The sequence below is a fragment of the Panthera onca genome, chromosome A2 (genome assembly GCF_046562875.1).
Source record: "Panthera onca isolate mPanOnc1 chromosome A2, mPanOnc1 haplotype 2, whole genome shotgun sequence".
Taxonomy (NCBI): Eukaryota; Metazoa; Chordata; class Mammalia; order Carnivora; family Felidae; genus Panthera; species Panthera onca.
In genome coordinates, this window is record NC_138340.1 from 12,003,315 (window position 1) to 12,025,430 (window position 22,116).

Consider the following 22,116-nt stretch of genomic DNA (forward strand, 5'->3'; position numbering starts at 1 on the left):
TGACCAAAGGAAATCAGTCCCCAAGACCCAGCTCTAAATTACCCTTATTCTGGGACACCCTCCAGCTGCCCTGACCCCAGAGCAGAGCTCTGGATTCCCACTCTGGGCCGCACCAGCTCCTGCCTTCCCTCTGACCCTGCTCTGACCTTAAGGTATCTACTCTAGCCCGGTCTCTCCCAAGACTTGGAGCTCCTAGTCCTCAGCAGGGACTGGGGCTTAGGGCAGACAGAGACAGCAAGGAGTCTTGGTTGTGTTGGGGATTCCAGGATGCCCACGTGGACTTCTGCTCATCTCTTTCTGTGTTTGCCCACCCCGCCGGTCCTCAGCAGCCTGCTTCCCTCACAGCAGCCAGAGGGGCTTCCTACAAACAGGAATCTGACCATGTTTCTTGGGCTTAAGACGTACCTGTTGGTATAATCACTTTGGAAAACCGTTTGGCAGAATCTATTCAAGATGAACATAGGTACTCCCTATGATTTGGCATTTACACTGCTAAATAGAGGCTAAATAGAAGAGTAGAAGCTGCAGGTCCCCAGAGGCCCTCTGATGATTCTCTTGGCCGCTCCAGACCCTGAGGGCAGCCCTTCCCAGTTGGCATCCTGGGGAGCCCTGGGGAGCAGCGTGTTGGGAAGCTACAGCAGGGATAAAGCACAGAGAATCAGTTCCAGGAGCCCAGAAGTCTGGCGCCACACCTGCCCTTGTGTGCTGCTGACAGAATAAGCAGCCCTGTTGGCTGCTTCCTGGAAGAGGGAGACCAAGAGGGACAGGGTAGGTGGCAATAGTGGGACACTTGTTGGGAGCAAGGTCCAGACAAGGGATGGGGACAGGTCCTGGGAGAAGGGTGGTAAGACAGGCTCTTACCTTTGGACAGCTGCTGAAAGTCTTCTCAGGTACCTGTTATGGGTCCTGGGTTATTTACCCAGCCTAGTGCCTTTTGTAGCTTCTAGGTCAGTGGTCCTTAGCCCAGGGTAGTTCTGCCCCACAGGAGACATGTGGGCATGTCTGGAGACATTTTTTTATTGTCATGACTCATGATTGGAGGGGATGCTACTGACATCTGATGGGTTGAGACCAGAGATCCTGTTAAATGTTATATAATGCACAGGACAGCCGCCACCCCAGAGAATGATCCTGGTCCCAAATCCCACACGTACTGAGGTTCAGAAACCTTGTGTCAGGTATGTGTCTTGCCTTGGCCGTTGTATCCTGGGTTGGCTGAAGGTGGCCTTTCCTAACCTGGAGGTGATCCTTGAGGGGAGGCACAGAGGTTGAGCTGGATTCATTCCTGGATGCAGGTGTGTGACATGAGCTCAGTACCTGTGGGAGAGCCAACCTCTGTGAGACCAGAGTAGATGAACTCTCTCCTGCACCTATCGGAGGAGATGGGGGAGCCCAGCCCGGCGAACTGCAGCCACTCCACCAAGTGGCAGGTGGGAAGGCAGACAGAGTGAGGCAGGGGCCAGGCAAGGGGGTGGAGGTTGGACAAGACCCTAATGGAGCTGTGTTTTCAGGTCACCAGAGATCCTAAGGGCCCCAGTGGGGAGACCATACATTTATAATGGGACCAACTGGTGCATCTGGTACAGACTGATGACAGGAAAGCAGCTCAGAGGACAGGGAAAGATATCAGCATCAGGGATAACACCCCATGTTAGGTAAACATGGAGCCCTTTCCATGAATCTGGACCTTCTGAAGATAGTTCTCTGCTTACTCCCATTTTTCAGTTGGAGAGAGGAGGCTCGGGGCTAGAATGTTCTTTCTCAGACACACACACCAAAGCTGGGGCTTGAACCCTGACCCTGATGACTGCACACCTGGGGTGCGTTTCAGACAGTTCTCTCTGGAAGCCAGAGTGCAGTGGGAGCAGAGGAGGGGCCTGGGGCAGTGAGCAGTGCAGGGAGGGAGGTGGAGCCATGCAGATGGATAGGAGCAGAGCACACAGACAGCTATTTAGCAGGGGGAGAGGGTGCTGAGTGATGGGGGTTGAGGCACAGAAGGGGGCTGACATGGGTGTCTCGGTTCCTGGTCTGGGAAGGGGGGAAGGCTGCATGGTCAGAAGACTTTATTTCCAGCTCACCAGCCCAGCCTTCCTCACTCTGGGAAAGTCCCTCCCTGTCCTGCTGGTTCCGTGTCCTCTAGGCTCCAGGCTGACCCCTATTGTGGGGGATCCTTTGGAACAACACATCAGTAAGACCAGGGGGTGCAATTATGGCTGAGTCCTGCCCCAGATCCAAGGGTTTCAGGAGCTGTGGGCGGCATCGAGGCTCAAGTTATTCATAAAAACATTTTTGTTTTGTTTTATGGTGGATGTCAGGTGCAGAGGTTTGAGTCAATGACGTTTCTGGGTCGCTGCGCTTGACAAGCATTGGTTTTCATCACGTCCTTCTCTTACTTTGCTCACGTTCCCTTTCAACCACCTGATCCCTCCAGTGCCAACAACCTTCTCCCATACTAAAGGTATGCGCTTTGATTTGCATGTGCTCTTGTACATGCGTACGGTCTTCTCTGTGCATATATGTGCTGTGAATTATTTGCATCCTTTTAAATTTCATAGAAAAATTTTTGCTTTTTGATTTTATACAAAAATTATAAGTTTGCAGGAAAACACATACTGCCTCTCTCCCTCACACGGTTTCCTCTTTTACCTCTTGGAATAGTGTATTTGTTCCTGTTGGTGAGCCAATATGGCTACATTGTTGTGAGCCATCCTGTTGGTGAGCCAATATGGCTACAACCAGAGCCCACGGGATACATTAGGGTTCACTGTCTGTGTCGTGGGGTCTGTGGATTCTGACAGATGCATAATGGCATGTATCCACCGTTACAGCATCCTACAGAATAGTGTCAGCTGCTCTATTTTTAATATGCCGAAAGGTTATTATGCTGGAGCGTTCGTCTGCTTTTTGCTTCATTCATTCAACACATCTTATGGCTTCATTTATGCTGCTGTGCGTGCATCGAACTGGCTGGGGCTGCAGGGTTTGCATCCAGCCCATGGGTCCTGCCCCCTTCCAAAGAATGGACAAGCAGGCTTTCCAGTTCCCCACTAAAAGCAATGCTACAGAAACACCCTCTGACATGCTCCCCTGTAAATGCCTTTGAGCAATCGCGATAGATGTTCAGGAGCACATGTGCTGGGCCACAGAGCACGTGCACTCCTCATTTCCACTATTCTGCGCTCTCACAGGCCGTGCACGAGGGTTGCATTCTCCCCAAAACTGATCAACACCAGGGAGTTTCTAACTTGGGGCATTGAATAGATATACACTGAATTTCCGTTGCATTTCCCTTCCTTTGTCTCTCTGTCCCTCTCTCTCTTTTTTCTTATTAGCATGTTTTTATTGGCTCTTACTACACCCTCTGTGAGCTATCTCCTCATACCTTTGCTAAATTCTGTTTTATGCCTTGCTCATTTCTGTATCAGGCTTTCTGCTTTTTGTACACATAATCGGTCTCTTGTTAATTCTAGATTATATTCCCCAGTCCTTTTTTGTACAATGAAAATGATTTTTCTCACCTTTCCATCTCCCGTTAACTGGATCCAGTATATCTTGTTGAACAGAAACACATCGTGCTGATGTTTTCATGTCTTTCAAAACCACCTCATGTTTGTGCTTCTGAAGTTTGTTTAAGAAGTCCTTCTCCACTCCTACATCAACAGAAGTATTTTCCAACACCTTCTCCTACTACCTTCAGGGCATTGTGTTTCATATTTAAGTCTTGAATCCACCTGGATTCCACCTGTGTGTATGGCCTTAGGCAGAAATTCAGATTTGCTTTGCTTCATAAAAGGGCCAGTGTTCCCACCACAGACTCCTAAACCATCCATCTTTTCTCTTGGATTTGTGCTCCCACCTGTATCAAGTTTTGAATCACGCTGGGGTACTTTCTGAGGTGTGTAGCCAACTTCATCGCTGTCTGTGGCTGCTCCAGGGTCACACTTGGAAATGACAACGATGTGTATGATGTCTATCATGGGTCTCCACACCTGCCAGGGCATTTCTCTCCTAGTTAACCCATTTTTTTAGAAGATTGGTATGGTTTTACACTGACTTTATTTTCCAGAAGGAACTTAAGGAAACTTTTATCAAATGTACATTTGATTCACTGTAGCCGAACATGCAGGTATACTGATGATGTAATCATCACCATATTCGCTCATCCACCCGAGAGAGTGATTGTCCTTCGTGTATTCAGATAGCCATCGACATTTTTACTAATGGTTAACATTTCTGAATCTGGAGGTATTGCTTGTGTTTGATTAGTTCCTAGGTATCGTACAACAGAAGTTTTCAAAGTGTGATATGAGGACCCTGGGGTCCCGGAGACCCTTTCTGGGGCACCATCAGGTGCTTACTTTTCCAATGAAGGTGAGGATGTATCTTCATCATATGCTCGACTAAAACAACATGTTGCCACAGGCTGAATGAAGAAGCAGAATGAGCATCAATTGGTCTCCAAATTTGTTAAAATGTTTTTTTAAAGCCACTCTTCTCACTAAATGTTAATTTTGTAAATGTACTTACTTTCCTAAAAATATGTTACTTATATTGACAGTTTGACTTATATTGCAGTTTGAACAGGTTGACCTTTCTTTCTTTCTTTCTTTCCTCTCTCCCACCTTCCCTCCCTACCGCCCTTCCTTCTTCCTTCCCTCTTTCCTTCCTTCCTTCCTTCTTTTTTTCTAGGGAGAAGAGAGAGAACATGTGCAAGTGGGGGTGGGTAGAGAGAGAGAGAGGATATCATAAGCAGACTCAATGCTCAGTATTGATGCCAACATGGGGCTTGATCTCACGACTGTGAGATCATGACCTGGGCAGAAATCAAGGGTCAGACCATTAACTGACTGAACCTTCAGGTGTCCCATGAATGTATCCATACTACATATTTTCAGACAATCTCAGTGTTAATTTCTAATATGGTGAAAACAGAGAGTTGTACTGCACCCAAACAGGAACCCATCAGAGTCTCACATTTTCTTGAGTGTTAAGAAATCACCAGACCACAATGTTGGCGAGCCGTGTCTTTATAGTTTGTGTCACCGTTGGGAATGTTATCTTAGTTTTGCTTAAAGCTTATGCTTTGAATGATTACTGCTGGAGTAATTCTGTGAGAAATACTGAGTGTTGCGAGCCGATCTTGTCTTCTGCAGACTGTGCTCTCTATTGCTGTGGTACCTTATGTCTTCATTCTTTACTTTTTCTGGGTGAAGGAGCATGTCTCTTTCCTTCCCATCCGTACATACCTTCTTTCTTGTTCTTATTTATAGCACCGCTCATGACTTTCAGTTCCATGCTAAAGAACAGCAGAACCAGTGAGTATCCGGGTCACTTTCCCAATCCTAACATACTGCATCTATAGTCTCCCCATTTCATATATTGTTGTATAGACTCATGATTGTCATGATGGTCACCTTCATTCCTCTTCTGATCTCACCAGATGCAGCACCCATGGCTGGTCAGAACTATAGCATGGTGACTGAGTTCATCCTCGTGGGATTCTCTAACTTCCCACAGCATCTCCTGCCCGCTTTCTTCCTGCTGTACCTGCTCATGTACCTGTTCACGCTGCTGGGGAACCTGCTCATCATGGCCACAGTCTGGAGCGAGCGCAGCCTGCACACGCCCATGTACCTCTTCCTGTGCGCCCTGTCGACCTCTGAGATTCTGTTCACCGTTGCCATCACCCCTCGCATGCTGGTTGACATGCTCTTCACCCACCGCACCATCACCTGGGCGGCCTGTGCCAGCCAGATGTTTTTCTCCTTCACATTTGGCTTCACCCACTCCTTCCTGCTCATGATCATGGGCTACGACCGCTATGTGGCCATCTGCCACCCCCTGCGCTACCATGTGCTCATGAGCCCCCGTGGCTGTGCCCGCCTTGTGTCCTGGTCCTGGGCCGGTGGCTCAGTCATAGGGATGATGTCAACCCTGATAGTTTTTCACCTCACCTTCTGTGGGTCTAATGTGATCCACCATTTTCTATGCCATGTGTTTTCCCTCTTGAAATTGGCCTGTGGGAAAGAAACAGCCTCCGTCACCTTGGCTGTGATCCTGGTGTGTGTCTCAGCTCTGATGGGCTGTTTATTCCTCATCGTCCTCTCCTATGTCTTCATCGTGGCCGCCATATTGCGGATCCCCTCTGCTGAGGGCAGGCACAAGACCTTCTCCACATGTGTGTCCCACCTCACAGTGGTCATTGTGCACTACAGTTTTGCCTCCATTATCTACCTCAAGCCCAAGGGCCCCCATTCTATGGACAGTAACACCCTGATGGCCACCACCTATATAGTCTTCACCCCCTTTCTCAGCCCAATCATTTTCAGCCTCAGAAATAAGGAGCTCAAGAATGCCATAAAGAAACGCTTCCAGAGAAAATTCAGTCCCCTAAGCTCCTGATGGCCAGTTGGTGGTGGGGAAAATGACAGTAGGGCTGGGGATGATAAGGTCCATCTCCATAAGACTGATGTAGGGATTCAATGTAAGAAAATACTGAGAAAGTATTGTTGGATGGGTCAATAGGTGTTGTATACATGCTGCGTATTTGCTTTTTCCAAGCTGTTTGTGCCTTTCTTGCATGGGTTCTAACAATGATGATCTCTTGTTTAAGACCCCATGTGATGAACTCCATCCCATTCTGTTTAAGAATGTGCTATCTAGCTATGGTTTGGAGGGAGATTCACATGGATGTGTCGGGCACTGATGCCCATGGTTTTTCTTGAATGGAGGATCAGGGGAAGACTTTCCTTTCTCTATCATAAGGATAAACAAAAGTAAGCATAATAAAAAATGCCACCAGAATGGGGGCTTTTCTTTCAGACACTGGGTCCAGTGTTTTATATACCCCTTAAAATAAAAATGTACAAAAAGTAAATAAACTATTTCTCTCCAAGGAGCTGGTTGACTGTGTATAATTGCTTCTGCCTTTGTAAGGGATAGAGTCTAAGGGATATTTTCTACCTTGATCTGTGTTGAGTGAAGGATGTCAGAATGTGAAGTGAAGGGAAAGAGGAAGAGACAGAGGAAGGGAGGAAGGGAGAGGAAGAGAGAGAGGGGAGGAGAGTGTTCAGTGCTTGGATAAGAACACACAAAATGTCAAAAGGGTGTTGCTATCTGGCATCTTATGGAAATCCTTTTCCATTTTTCCCCAATTACTTTCAATAAAACATAGATTTCTCATTCCCATATTTACTTGAATCTATCTGCGGGATGTGTTAGAGGGTACAGTGCTATCTCAAGATGGCACAAAGAAAGGCCAACGGTGTGGGTACCCCTTCAGGCAGATGAGAAATGTTGGTGAAGGTCACACAACATGTGAAGGAAGGGGTTACATGCAACTTTAGGTCTGTCTGACTCCCATGCTGGGGTTTGGGAAATCATATGTCTGAGGATCCATAAGGGGGTCTTCTGTTGGTATAAATTCTTGCTTAAACTGTAGCCAGATATTTGAGTTGCAGGTAGAGGATGCTTCATAATAATAAACCTAAGGAGGGTTGTCGTCACATATGAGTGCCTGCTGTTTGCCCAATGTTGTGTGAAGGGTTTCTGACGCATTCATTCTTCAGACTCTCAAATTATTCTTTCTCCACATTTAGATATGACTCACGTCTATGCCTATTCATATTTTTGAAATGCAGAAAATGCAAATCTGATGGATAATTTGTCCCAGGCCACAATGTACACGTGTGTGAAGTTGGTGATCAGGAACCCACCTCTCAGGTGTCTGCAGAGAGAAGTGAGGTCGTGACCTAGAGGAGAAAGCTGTCATTAGAAGGAAGAGACCCCTTTCAGGGAAGGAGGGCAGGTGCAGCCCTAGGCACACACCCCTTTCACACAGCCAGAGGGAAACACGGACTCCAGAGGAGTTTATGAGACACTTTGTCTCATGAACACTGACAACGAGTGCTTGGCAAAACCAGCTATGGCCGTTTTGGGGTTCCATTCATTATTTTGCTCATTATCGGTATTACTGACGGATGCCCCCACCATTCCTAAGATGTGCTTCTCCAGAGCCTGTGGCTGCCTTCCCTTAACCAGCAAGAAGGAGTGTGCAGATGAGATGCAGTTAAGATCTGAGACAGGGGGATTACCCTCATCACCCAGATGGGCTGCTATAATTGCAAGTGTCCTTATACAAGGGGGCAGGAGGGGCCAGAGACAGGGAGCAGCAGGGGATGTGACACCAGAAGGAGGAATCGGAGTAGCTGAGGCAGGAACCACGAGCCAGGGGATGCGTGGTGCCCTCAAAGCTGGGAAAGCAGGAGACACATCCCTCCCCGGATCCCCCGAAGGACGCAGGCCTGCTCACACACCTCATTGTGCCCAGTGCTTGCAGACCTCTGGGCCTGGGGCGGGCGGGTGCAGGGGGAGCCCAGCTTTGTGTGTGGCTACGACTGTTCCTGTGTACAAGGGTCATTTATTTCCACAGAGTGTGCGGGATTTTGCTAAGTTTGCTGGGGGGGGGAGGTAAACCCTCGGCTCTTGATGCTCTTAGCACTGGCACGTGGTGCAGAGACCTTGTGTGTGCACTGCAGGGTAGTTTGTATGAGTTATTTGCACTTAGCAGGATTGCCATACAGGACAGCACACATTGGTTCTCCTTTCCCCGGTTAACCTCCCCACTAGGATGCAAGCTCCTGGGGGCAGGGACTCTGTCTGGACACCATCACAGCTCCACCATGCTTGGCACACAGTAGGTTCTAAATAAATATATGTTAACTGCCTGGAAAACTCAATCTTGTGAGTAACTAATGTTCTAGTGCGATTACAATACATTATAGATTATAGTATGCTATAATTGTGTTGTTCCATTTTATAAAATACAATATGTATTGAACTATATATATTTTATACTGTGATATTGTATATAATATATATAATATACAATATTATATGGCAAATGTCAACACAGTATATAATATACTATATTAATATGGCATATATTAACATAATATATAATATAGTATATATTTCATATATTGTATAATATATATTATATTTCCATATATAAATATAATTAACATAATTACATGGCATGATAACATAAAAAATAAAAATATATTTGATGTAAGAATATATTAAATAATTTATTATGTATTTTATATATTATTATTATTTTATTATTTTTATATTATTACACACTTTTAATATTAATAAAGCATAGTATTTTTAATACATAATGTATATACTTATGTTATGTATAAAATTTAATATAATTAAATTTTATAATTGTATATTATTATTACATGCTTTTAATATTAATAAATTATAGTATTTTTCATATGCAATGCATATACTTATGTTACATATAAAATGTAATATAAATTTAATTTTATAAGCAATGATAATATGTAATCATTAATATATCATATAATAAAAACACAGTATATATTTTTATAATATATATGATTATATATTAATGTGATATTATATATAATACATTATCTGTTATGTATATTATATAATGTTATATAATATATTGTACAATAATAATTTTTAAAAATGTAATGCAACATAACATATAATATCATATTACATTATGTTATTGATTCATATGAAGATATTTATTATAGGAAGAAATAAGGAACCAACCCAACATTGGTTTGGAGTTTTGGGGAAGTACTGTTCTTTTTTTAAGTTTATTTATTTATTTTCAAAGAGAGAGAGAGAGAGAGAGCAAGGTGGGAGGTGCAGAGAGAGAGGGAAAGAGAGAGAATCCCAAGCAGCCTCCACACTGTCAGCACAGAGCTGATGTGGGGCTCAAATTCACAAACTCTGATGTCACGACCTGAGCCAAAAATCAAGGGTCAGACACTTAACTGACTGAGCCACCCAGGCACCCCTAGGAGCACTGTTTTAAAAACTACACAAATTTATTTAACTCATGTGGATAACATGGTAGAGTTTTGTATAAAAAGTGGAAAGCCACCACACAATTTTTACTAAGCTTGCACACAGCTCAGAGTTGATGTAGCATACAGGACATAGTGATTGTAAGATTTACAATATCCTTTCAAAAATGGAACGTCAACCAGCACCAGATTGTTCCAGTTCAACTTTAAAAAAAATTTTTTTAACGTTTATTTATTTTTGAGAGACAGAGATAGAGCACGATCAGGGGAGGGGCAGAGAGAGAGGGAGACACAGGATCTGAAACAGGCTCCTGGCTCTGAGCTGTCAGCACAAAGCCCAACACGGGGCTTGAACTCATGGACTGCGAGATCATGACCTGAGCCGAAGTCGGATGCTTAACCGAGTGAGTCACCCAGGCACCCCCCAATTCAACTTTTTAAAGATCCTAGCATAATTTTTTTTAACAAAAGACTAGACTTGGGTTTTTTCTTTATTTTTCCATTCCTACTTAGAAAAAGGACTATAGGTACTGACAAGCTCTGAAGTGGGACTCAACCCAGATGTGGCTGCACAGAGACCCTGAGCTCCTTCCACTTGGATTTTAAATAGTAGTCATAAGAATAATTATTATTATTTTGAATTCTTACTATGCACCAGGACCCGTCTACTAAGCACTTGAGGGGCATGATCTTACATAAACCCCAAGCAGCTCTGTGAAGCACAGACCATTATCATGAACAGCATATGGCCAAGGGACTGGCCATGGCCTGGGGGGTTGAGGGAGCCCCTCGAGGAAGTCCTTCCAGGCTGGGCTCCATGGAGACCCTGAGTGATGTCCACTGAGCTTTCTTCCCTCCTTCCCCAGAGGGACGGCCGCCATGCTGGGGCTACACCACTGTTCCATGTCTGAATTCCTCCTCACTCATTTCCCAGTCCACTGTAGTGGAAAAATCCAACGGAATCAATATAAAGGGGGGTGAGCTGTCAACGAGATCACATGCCGCTAACCTTTGGCACATTACCAAGCCAACTAGACATTTCACCAGTAAAAAATCAGGGAGAAATGGGTACCCTGCGTGAAAGGAAAACAAAATGTTCAAAGTGCAGATAGAAAGTAAAATGTGAGAGAAGATTCATTTCAGGAAATGGGAACCAGAGAGATAGGTATTGCTGTGCTGATTTTTGAAGCTCCCTGAGTAAGAGTGGGTAGATCAGAGAGAGTGTCAGTGGCACATTGGAAATACCATCTACGTATTTTCTCTCTTCCTTGGTTTCCTTGCCTGTAGCAAACAGCCAGCTCGTTAGAGGGAATTCTACCTGTCGCGTGGTGATGGCCCCTCGCGTTTGTTTGCTCCGCTCCACATCAGGGTGACCCAGGGGGAGGAACAATAGACTCCCAAGGCAGCAAGCCTGGTTCCTCCTGGGTCCACTTTGAAGTCAGATCTGACCAAGGTGCATTCAGCAGACCAGTGCAGCTCAGCAAGGTCATGACAATGCCACACATTCGTGGGCAGGTAAGGAAGAAGCCTTATAGTCGATGTCACGTGGAAACTGTCTAAAACCTAACACCTGTGTTCTCTGCACCACGTTCGTGTCCAGGCTCTGAGCCATCGGCTGTCTCTTTCCCCAAAGATACCATCACTACCAACAATAGGGTCTTCTCCTCTCTCCCACTCTTTTTCCCACCCAGCGGAGCCCACAGCCCCATCAGGTGAAGCCACCGCTTCTTTCCTTGCCTTGCCTGGCTTCCTCTCTCTGTTCCACTGCTAATGTACAGAAAGAAACCTCTCTCTCTCTCTGTCTCTCTCTCTCTCTCCCCTCCATTTCCCTCCCCTGCCCTCTCTTGCCCTGCATCTTCACACCTAGTGCTCCATTTAGAAATAAGTTTATTCCTATGACTTCAAAGGCAGCAGGAAATTATAAATAATAAGACATTTTTTGTTGGCACAACTTGCCTTCCTCCCCCCCCCCCCATTTTCAGGTTTTTAGGAGTAAAGAAATGCTATCTTAAAAGTACTCTGGGGCGCCTGGGTGGCTCAGTCGGTTAAGTGTCCGACTTCAGCTCAGGTCACGATCTCTCGGTCCGTGAGTTTGAGCCCCGCGTCGGGCCCTGGGCTGATGGCTCAGAGCCTGGAGCCTGATTCCGATTCTGTGTCTCCCTCTCTCTCTGCCCCTCCCCCGTTCATGCTCTGTCTCTCTCTGTCTCAAAAATAAACGTTAAAAAAAAATTTAAAAGTACTCAATATAGGGGCATTAGGGTGGTTCAGTCAGTTAAGCGTCCAACTTTCGGCTCAGGTCATGATTTTCAAGGTTTTGTGAGTTCAAGCCCTGAAAAAAAGCTCTCTGTTGTCAGCACAAAGCCAACTTTGGATCCTCTGTCCCCCTGCCCTCTCTGCCCCTCTCCCACTCGCGGACATGATCTCTTTCAAAAAAAAAAAAAATTAAAAAAATACAAAAATAATGAATATAGCATAATGCTCAACACATAGTATATATTCATATAGTGACTATTACTAACTGTTACCATTGCTAGACCAGCATCAGTGACAGCAGCCCAAGAGCCAGAAATAATGCTACTGTTTGCTAATTCAATCCCACACATATGCATGGGGTGACTTCCCTTTCCCCACATCCTTGTAGAACCACAGGTATGGACAACCGATGGAAGTTCACAGACATGGTCATTTTCAAGGAGATGAACCCAGCCAAAACTAACATTCACCCCTACTTCACACTATGTTCAAAAATTAACTCCACGTGGACCAAAGACTTAAATGTAAGAACTGAAATTATAATGTTCTTAGAGGACAACATAGCTGTGAATCTCCGCGACCTTGGACTAAGCAATAGTTTCGTAGACATAACACCAAAAGCGTAAGCAACAAAAGAAAATGCATAGATTGGATGTCATCAGAATTAAAATCTTCCGTCCTGCAAAGAATACCAACAGGTTCGTGAAAAGACAAGTCAGAATGCGAGACAATATTCGAAACTCACAGATCTGCTAAGGGCCTTGTAACCAGAAACTCTAAACAATTAGCCACAACTTAACAAAGAGACAAACAACCCGATTTTAAAACTGGGTGAAGTATCAAGGGCATTTCTCCAAGAACACACAGAAATGGGCACCAAGCATGTGATGAGATGCACAACGTGATTATTCATTAGGGAAATGCAAGTCAGAACTACCAAGAGATAAACTTCACAGCACAGAGATAGCTACGATGAACAGGACAGATAATAGCCAGTGCTGGCAAAGATGTGGAGACGTTTGAACCCTTCTGCACTGCTGGTGAGGATACAGAATGATGCAGCCACTTTGGAAAAGAGTCTGGAACATTCTTCATAATTAAACATAGAGGTACCATTGCATCCAGAAAACCCACTCCTTGGTATATACGCAATAGTACGAAACTATATATTCAAGCAAAAACCTTGTACACAAACATTCATAGTGGCAATATTCAAAATAGCAAAAGTAGAAACCCTGAGATGTTCACCAAGCAATGAACAGACACACGAAGTCCAGTATGTCCACACAATGGAATAGTGTCTGGCAATAAAGAGGAATGAGGTTCTGGGGCGCCTGGGTGGCTCAGTTGGTTAAGGGTCCGACTTCAGCTCAGGTCATGATCTCCAAGTCCATGACTTCGAGCCCCGCGTTGGGCTCTGTGCTGATGGCTCAGAGCCTGGAGCCTCCTTCAGATTCTGTGTCTCCCTCTCTCTCTGCCCCTGCCCCACTCGCCCTCTGTCTTTCTCTCTCTCTCTGTCTCTCTTTCTCTGTCAAAAAAATAAATAAATATAAAAAAAAAAGATGGGGCTCCTGGGTGGCTCAGTCAGTAAGCATATGACTTCGGCTCAGGTCACAATCTCATGGTTAGTGAGTTCAAGCCCTGTATGGAGTTCTGTGCTGACAGATCAGAGCCCGGAGCCTGCTTCAGATTCTGTGTCTCCCTCTCTCTCTGTCCCTCCCTAACTCGTACTCTCTCTGTCTCTCTCTCAAAAATAAACATTAAAAATTTTGTTATAAAAAGGAATGAGGTTCTGATACATTCTACAACATGGAAGAAACTTGACATTATGCCAAGTGAAAGAACTCAGTCAAAAACATCCCCTAACATATACTCCCATTTGTAGGAAATGTCCAGAACAGGCAAAGTAGATGAGTGAGTCCCGGGGATGAAAGGTACAACATAGGGAATGTGTCAATGGTGTTGTAACAGCATTGTGTGATGACAGATGTATACAGTTGGCTGAGCATATGTTGTATAATTGAAACCAAGGTAACACTGTGTGGCAACTCTACTGCAATTAAAAATTTTAAAAATACATATTTTTTTGAAAAAAAGTGCTTTCCTAGGGCTGGGGGTTAAGGGGGTTGGGGAGGAAATGGGGAGTGACTGAATGGGAATGAATTTCTCTTTTGGGTGACAAAAAAATGTTTCTAATTAATCATGGTGAGGATCGCATAACTGTGAATATACTAAAACCAACTGAATCGAGTGCTTTAAATAGATGAATTATACGGCACATGGACTATATCTCAGTAATGCTGTTTAATTATAAAATAAAATTAATATCCAAGACACAAACCAAGGGAGGAAGAAGAGGAAAAGTTCACATTTATTAGTACCTGCTCTGCCATAGGTGTCATCACACAAATCTATACCATTCTCACTAGGTAAGCATTGTTAAGCCCACTGTACAGATGAGGGTATGGTCATCCTTCCCCTTCTTCAAAAACTGCCTCCACACTGGCCACTTAGATGCTGGAGGGATGGAGTTTGCTGAGGAAGGTCTTGGTCATGGCAGTCTTCAGCTCCTTGTTCCTGAGACTGAAGATGATGGGGCTGAGGAAGGGGGTGAGGACCGTGTAGGTGATGGCCATCAGGGTGTCTCTTTCCAGAGACTGGGGACCCTTGGGCTTGAGGTAGACGACAGAGGCAAAGCCGTAGTGCACAATGACCACAGTGAGGTGGGACGCACAGGTGGAGAAGGCTTTGTGCCGGCCCTCAGCTGAGGGGATCCTCAAGATGGCGGCCACGATGAAGGCGTAGGAGAGGAGGATGAGGAGACAGCAGCCCAGCAGGGCCATGATGCACACCAGCCCCACGCCCTTGGCCACTACTGGTACATCAGTTCCACAGGCCAGCTTCAAGAGAGGGGGCACATGACATAAAAAATGGTGGATCTCATTGGGTCCACAGAAGGTGAGGTGGAAAACGGCCGTGGTCACCACCAGCCCCGTGACCGAGCCACCTACCCAGGACCAGGCCACCAGGCAGGCACAGCCGCGGGGGCTCATGAGCATATTGTAGCGCAGGGGGTGGCAGATGGCCACGTAGCGGTCGTAGCCCATGACGGTGAGCAGGAAGGAGTGGGTGAAGCCGAACGTGAAGGAGAAAAACATCTGGCTGGCACAGGCCGCCCAGGTGATGGTGCGGCGGGTGGAGAGCAGGTCGGCCAGCAGGCGCGGGGTGATGGCCAAGGTGTAGAGGATCTCGGAGGTGGACAGGGCGCACAGGAAGAGGTACATGGGCGTGTGCAGGCTGCGCTCGCTCCAGACTGTGGCCATGATGAGCAGGTTCCCCAGCAGCGTGAACAGGTACATGAGCAGGAACAGCAGGAAGAAGACGGGCAGGAGATGCCTTGGGAAGGTGGAGAAGCCCACGAGGATGAATTCGGACACGGAGCTGTGGTTTCGGCCCAGCATGGCGGCCATCCCTGGGTGGGGAGAGAGCGAGGGCGGCCAGGTGGGCAAGAGCTACAGGTGTGTGCTGAGCCCAGCCTGGGAGGACTTCCCCAAGGAGGTACCCCCTCACCCCACAGGCCATGGCCGGTCCCTCGGCCACAGGCTGCTCGTGACGACGGTCAGCACTCCTCTGAGCTGCACGGGGTTCATGGAAGACTGTGGGCCTCAAGTGCTTAGCGCTGGTCCTGGTGCGTGGTAAAAACTCAGTAAAAAATAATACTGACAATTATTATGACTACTATTACCATTATTGACTCCATGTACAACCACCAGAATTTTCTGTCTTTGAGCATGCGGCTCACTCCATGTTCTCCCCAACTTGTGACTCTAAATCCTTCCTGATTTTAAGAGAGAGCTACTCCCTAACAGCCAGCTCAGCTGGAAGTCTCGTCTCCTACGTGTCTTGGAGAGGACGTAGGCTCTGGTTAAATCTCAGCAGTATCCCTTACTAGCTCACCTGGAACATGGAATAATAATGCTTATTCCACACAGCTGCCGTGGCACGTAGGTGAAGGGATGCACATTCGGCTCTTAGCTACTGTGGTTGTTGTGCGGCCTGACTTGCGCGAGTCCCTCACAAGGACATGGTCTGACTGGCATCACCAGAGTCGCATTCTCTGACCCCTGCTGTATCGCTGATCATCTCACGATGCCATTCTCTGAATCCCCGCCCCTCCTTGAGTCCTAGCCACGCCGCTATCCCCAACCTCCTGCTTCCTGGAGCAAGCAAGGCTCCCAGCTACAGGTTCTCCCGCATCCTTCCCCAAGTGACAACAGACTCACATCTGGCCCAGCTCCTCGTGAAGGTAGCTTTCCTTCCAAACACCTGCTCCATCTGGTGTCCCCTCTCTGTCTCTCTGCTTTCCTTTCTCTGCCACCAACAGGCTTGATGCAAAAATGCAACATTTTTTTTTTTTTAATCGCAGGATGGATCAACAGATGAGTAGATAAATGAAAAGTGGCATGCCCATGTAACAGGATACCAAAAGCACAACACGTGGCCCATGCTACGACACGGTTGAACCTCAAAGACATTATGCTGAGCGAAAGAGGCTAGCCACAAAGACCGCACATTGTAGGATTTCGTTTATTAGAAATATCCAAAGGAGATAAATGCATCAAGACGGAAAGCAGACCAGTGGTTGCGGGGGGGATGGGCGCAGGATAAGCGGACGGTGACTGTTAATGGCTTGTAGATCTCCCTTTGTGCTGGTGACAGGTATGGAACCAAATAGAGGTGCGTGTGTCACGACTTTGTGAAAGTTTAAATGGCAAGGATGGAGGCACCTGGGTGGCTCAGTCAGTTGAGCATCAGACTCTAGATTTTGGCTCAGGTGATGATCTTGCGGTTCGTCAGCTCGAGCCCCACACTGGGCTCCACACGGAGGGCACAGAGCCTGCTTGGGATTCTCTCTCAGCCTCTCTCTCTGCCCCTCCCCCACTCGTGCTGTCTCTGTCTCTCTCAAAATAAATAAATACACTTAAAAAAAAGCCACCTTTAGAATTGCTAACTCTATATTATGTGATTTTTGCCCCATTGTTTTAGAAAGCAAAATGGGACTGGGGTGCCCGGTGCCTCAGCTGGTTGAGCGTCGGACTCTTGATTTTGGCTCAGGTCGTGACCCCAGGCTTGTGGGATGGAGTCCTGGGTCGAGCTCTGCGCTGAGTGTGGAGCCTGCTTGGGACCCTCTCCCTCTCTCTCTGCCCCCCGCCAAAATAAATAAATAAACATTGAAAAAAAGATTCTCTCTCCCTCTGCCCCTCTCCCCTACTTGTGCATGCACTCTCTCTCTCTAAAATAATAATAATAATAATAATAATAATAATAAAAGAAAGCAAAGTGGGCCTTCCTTGGCCCCCTTCTACTTCTGCGCTGTTGCTCCCCTGGTTCACAGCCCAGACTGTCCCCAGAGAGGGAGAGGGAGGGTCTGAGTGCCCAGGGCCAGTCAGGAGCAGAGGGAGGAAGAACCCACCACCCCCCTTATGCTTTCCTGTTCCTTCTGGCAGGAGACCCTGAGCCTCTGCCCAGGTGTGTGTGAGAGCAGAAGGGGAGGCCCTCAGGGCCGCTCTGCTCAGGGGTGGGTGGGGGCCTCCTGTTCCTACGGACCTGGACCCCGGTGCCCCCTGTGTCTCACCAACATCTACACGTGGGTGGGTGTGCCCCCCCATCTCCACGTACCTGTACTCCACCTCCCGTCCCCTCCCACCCCGCACAGCTGCTGTGAGCTCTCACACCAGATATGCACACAGGGGGCCCACATGTACCTGCTGTGATCAGACCCGGACAGTTACTCAGATCAGAGACCCCGCCTGGGGAAGGACTCACACACCCGCGGAGTTGCGGCTATAGGCAAGCCTGCAGGCACACACAGACAGACGCTCTCACAGTAGAAGCCGGAAGACGGCGACTGACGCCCGTGTCCCTGACAACCTTCACCCTAAGATCTACCGCCACAGCCAGGATGCGCATCGGATGTGCGTGCACTGTGCATACGCGGCCAGCCTGGGTCAACAATTTGGGAATCAGAGGCCTCCGCTCAGATCCTGTTTGCCTTGGACTTCGTTCGGCTGGGCTCTGGGTCCCAAGATCCACCCCAACACTCTGATTACCCACAGTCCTTCCCCACAACCCGGGCTTGCATCACCTCCTCCGGGAGACACCCAGGGGCACACCCTCCGTTGGCGGCGGCGGGAGCGCTCTGAGTGGGTAGCAGAGGGAGCCCTGGGTCTCCCCACTGATGCTCAACACCAGAAGCCCCAAAGTGGGGTAGGCAGGGCGGGAGGTTGCTCCTGCAATTTTCAAGCTCTTTTCCAAAGGCATCCCAGAGGAGATCTGTGCTGGGGGCGGGGGGGGGGGGGGATGGGGAGGGCACCCTCAGGGCCCCAGAGTCAGGAGGGGGCCTCAGGGAAACAGCCAGAGGCTTCCCTGAGATTAGCCCACAGGGGTACATGTGGCCTCCAAACCTTCCCTGAGGCCCTCTGTGCCCAGTTGGGAGCTGGGCTGTTCTGAAACCCCACAGAAGAGGGTTAGGTGGGGACAAGGAGGTACGAAGACGACCTCTAAGGGGACAGGGCAGGGAACACAAAAGGAGGTGATGCCCCTCCCCTTCCCTCTCAGGGAGTGTGGAGTGTGGACACCCCATTCCCAGTGCCCGAGCTCCATCCACACCCCACCAACAGGCACCCCAGGGCCTCCAGAGAGGATGCCTCCCAGAGCAGGCTGGTGCCCACTTTGGTGAGGAAGCCCCGCGTCCCAGACGCTGGCAGTGGTCCAGAGGAGGGGCTGACGTCCGGCCTCTGCAGAGGCAGAGGCACCGGGACAGAGATGGGCTCTCCACAGCATGGCCCTGCTCTGGGACCAGGCTGCCCCAGGCTGAAGGACTGAGGAGGGAGGAGACAGTGCCAGGCCGCCCCAGCCACCCGCAGCCAGGCTGGCCTCGCTCTCGGGCCGCAACGCAGCTCAGCCTCCACTCTCCTCCTGGATCCGTGTTGTCACTTCCGACAAGCCCACCTGGGAAGGGCACGTGTAACCTAGAACACGGCACCAGCCCGTGTATTCGTTTCCTGGGGCCGAGGAGACAAATGGCCACAAACTGCGTGGCTCAAAACAACAGCGGTGTGCTGCCTCACAGTTCTGGAGGCCAGGCTTGGGCAGGGGGAGCCCCTTCTGGAGTCTCTGAGGGAGTCAGTCTTACGCCTCTCTCCTGGCTTCTGGTGGTCACCAGCACCTTGACTGCATCACTCCGATCTCTGCCTGTGTCTTCCCATGAACTTCTCATGTCTGTATATCTTCTCCTCTCCTTGTAAGGACACCAGTCATTAGACACCAGCCATATCGGGGACCACCACCCAGGATTTCATCTCGAGATCCTTATCTATTTACGTCTGTAAAGACCCTATTTCCAAACAAAGTCACAATTCTGAGGTTCCAAAGCAGACATGCATTTCTTCTTCTTTTTTTTTTTAATACTGTAGTTGGGTTTTTCCTGTTTTTTTTAAAAAAAAGTTTATTTCTTTATTTTGAGACAGAGAGAGAGAGATTGCATATGTAAACAGGGGAGGCGCAGAAGCAGGCCCCATTCTGTCAGCGCAGAGCCCGACTTTATCTCATGACCGGGAGACATGACCTGAGTGGAAATCAAGAGTCAGACGCTTAACCGACTGAGCCACCCAGGTGCCAAGAACACACATTTCTGAGTGATACTATTTAAACCCACTACAGCATCCCCCCTGCCTCAGTTCTCTGCTTTGGCTCTGACTTCTGCACCTGCTTCCCACACAACACCAGAGGGATCCTGCTAAACAAATCAGATTCCATCCTTCCCCTTGCTTAGAACCATCCATGGCTCCCTAGTCCCAGATGCCTCCCTGCAGCCAAAAGTCTGCTCCTTGTTAGTCCCTCCAGTTTCCTCTCAGCCCCCCCTCTCTCTTCCAACACCCACTTTGCATCTCTAAGCTAAAATGAGATGGGAGCACTTTCAATTTCTTGAATGTACCAGACTCTCACCCCAGGTCCCACCACATCCCTCATGCCTCCCTCCCATCTGCCTCAACTAACTGGTCTCAGATCACCTGCCACCTCCTCCAGGAAGCCTTTCGTGATTACCCCACTCCTGGCTGGGTCTGGTGCCTCTCTGACTCCTCGCTTCCCCGGAGATCCCCTATCATACAGTCTTGTCCTTCCCTGGTTATGGGTCGCTGTCTCCCATGACACTGTGACATCATGAGGGCAGGGACAGTGCCTCACTGGTTCCATGCTGTGTTCCCAACATCAAAAATGATTCCTGCACATAGTAAATGTTCAATAAAAATGCATTAAAGAAAACAGTGAAGGAAGGCATGCAGTGAGTGTTGTGAGACCCCACAGTGCAGGCGGCAAAGGAGGGACGGGCCATCTGAGCTGAACTCGGAAGGATGAAAAGTCTCCCGCACACAGTGCCAGGGACGGAACAGCAGGCAGAGGAACCAGCAGAGCCAAGGCATGGAGAAGTGTCCAGAATGGGCTCAGAGGAGGCTGGGGACTCAGACTGGAGCCAAAATGTGAAGGGACTTGGAGGCACCGCAGGACCGACCCTCTAGGGCCCAGGAGGAGAGAGTGGGCTGGAAGGAGGTGCCAGCCTGGACTGAGGTCCAGCCAACACTCTCTCTAAGCTCTATCCCACTGGGACAGCAGAAGAGCCAGAATGTGGGGGGAATCTGGGGGATTTTCTGGCACAACTCAAATCGGGAAAGGCATCAGAGAAACACACGAAATGAGCTCAACCAAGAAATGAGCTCAGGACGAAGGAGAAATCTCTTTTACTGCTGCTTCTGGATGGCCAGAGAGGTCAGGATACCAGGCTAACATCGCACACGGGAGTCAATACCAAGCCCCAGGAGGAGTGGAGACCAAGGTCTCAGTTCAGCTGCATGTTGCAGCCCTGCCTGGAGAGGGCGCTGTGGCCCCGGACAAGTGGTTTGGCCTCTCTGGGCCTCACCTGCTCTTCTGTGAAATGGGGCTGAATGAGGATAACAGACAGCATGTGTGCAGAGCTTGGCACCCAGTAGGTGCTTGGTCGACATGAGCCCCTCTCCCCGCTCAGCGCCCATTTCAAATGTTTTCTTGAACGATGGGCACCCTGCTTTCGTTTGTCTCACAGGTATTTCCTGCGCACCTGCTGTGTGCCCGGCATGAGTGTGTGGCCACCGGAGATAAACGGTCAATAACCAAAGTCGCTTTGAGCCACAGCCTTGCAGCTCTGCTCAGCCGTTCTCCAGGACAGGCCCGTGCATTTCTGGGTCTCGCCACCGGGTCTGAGCAGGGGTGACCGAGGAGCATTGTTCAAGTGGCTCTGTCCCCCAGACGACCATCAGCCCTTGCTGGTGTCAGAGTCTTTGCTCGCAGCTGCAGACGGAGAGGTGGCTCAGACGCAGCCTGTCCCCAAGAGTAGCGCCCTGCACCTGCTTCCCTCCACCGCACCGCGCCCCTGTGTCTTCCACCTGAGCCCAGACACAAGTACAGGACGGCGCCCTCTAGTGTTGGTGGTGAGTTCACTGTCAGTGGCTTTCCTTCCTGGCTCTTGGTACCTCGATGGCTCTCAGGGAGGTCGGGGGGCTGTGGCGTCCTGGGAGTCGGTTGTATCTTCACGGCATTTATCTCCCAGATTTGAATGACCTCAGCGCTCGCTTATCTCCCCCTCCTGTCCAGTTGCTCTTAGAGGTGGAGCTCGGGTCCAGTCCCTTTCCATCTGTAGCACAAACCAGGGACAACCGTGAGTGTTTATAGGACAAAAGTCCCACTGCGGATTGCCCAGTTAAGTCAAGCTGAAGAAGTCTTCAAATCCTTGGTCATCGTCTTGCTTAAGAAGTCCCCCCTCATCCCCTCACGGTGCATGGGGGGAGGAAGCCTCATGCTTGATCTGCTCTTCGATAACTGGGTAAAGTCGGAACAGGGCACACCAGCTGCTTAGTTTGATAAGCATGTCCGGCCTCGGTACCCAAAGACTGTGCACGAGGTAACTCTTATCTCC

General features: G+C 48.5%; 2 protein-coding genes across 2 annotated transcripts; one reads left to right on the top strand and one right to left on the bottom strand.

Annotated features, from left to right (window-relative positions):
* Window positions 1-5,451: 5,451 nt before the first annotated feature.
* Window positions 5,452-6,402, top strand: LOC132678312 (olfactory receptor 10H3-like). The gene has a single exon (XM_060630502.1). It carries the CDS (start codon window positions 5,452-5,454, stop codon window positions 6,400-6,402), a length of 951 nt encoding a protein of 316 aa, XP_060486485.1.
* Window positions 6,403-14,580: 8,178 nt separating this feature from the next.
* On the bottom strand, window positions 14,581-15,577 carry LOC132678310 (olfactory receptor 10H1-like). Its single transcript, XM_060630500.3, has one exon. The coding sequence runs from the start codon at window positions 15,575-15,577 to the stop codon at window positions 14,618-14,620; it is 960 nt and encodes a 319-aa protein (XP_060486483.3). The 3' UTR covers window positions 14,581-14,617.
* Between the last annotated feature and the right edge of the window lie 6,539 nt (window positions 15,578-22,116).

Bases quoted from the DNA above. Each gene is read 5' to 3' on its own strand.
- LOC132678312 (XM_060630502.1), top strand. From the start codon at position 5,452: ATGGCTGGTCAGAACTATAGCATGGTGACTGAGTTCATCCTCGTGGGA.
- LOC132678310 (XM_060630500.3), bottom strand. From the start codon at position 15,577: ATGGCCGCCATGCTGGGCCGAAACCACAGCTCCGTGTCCGAATTCATC.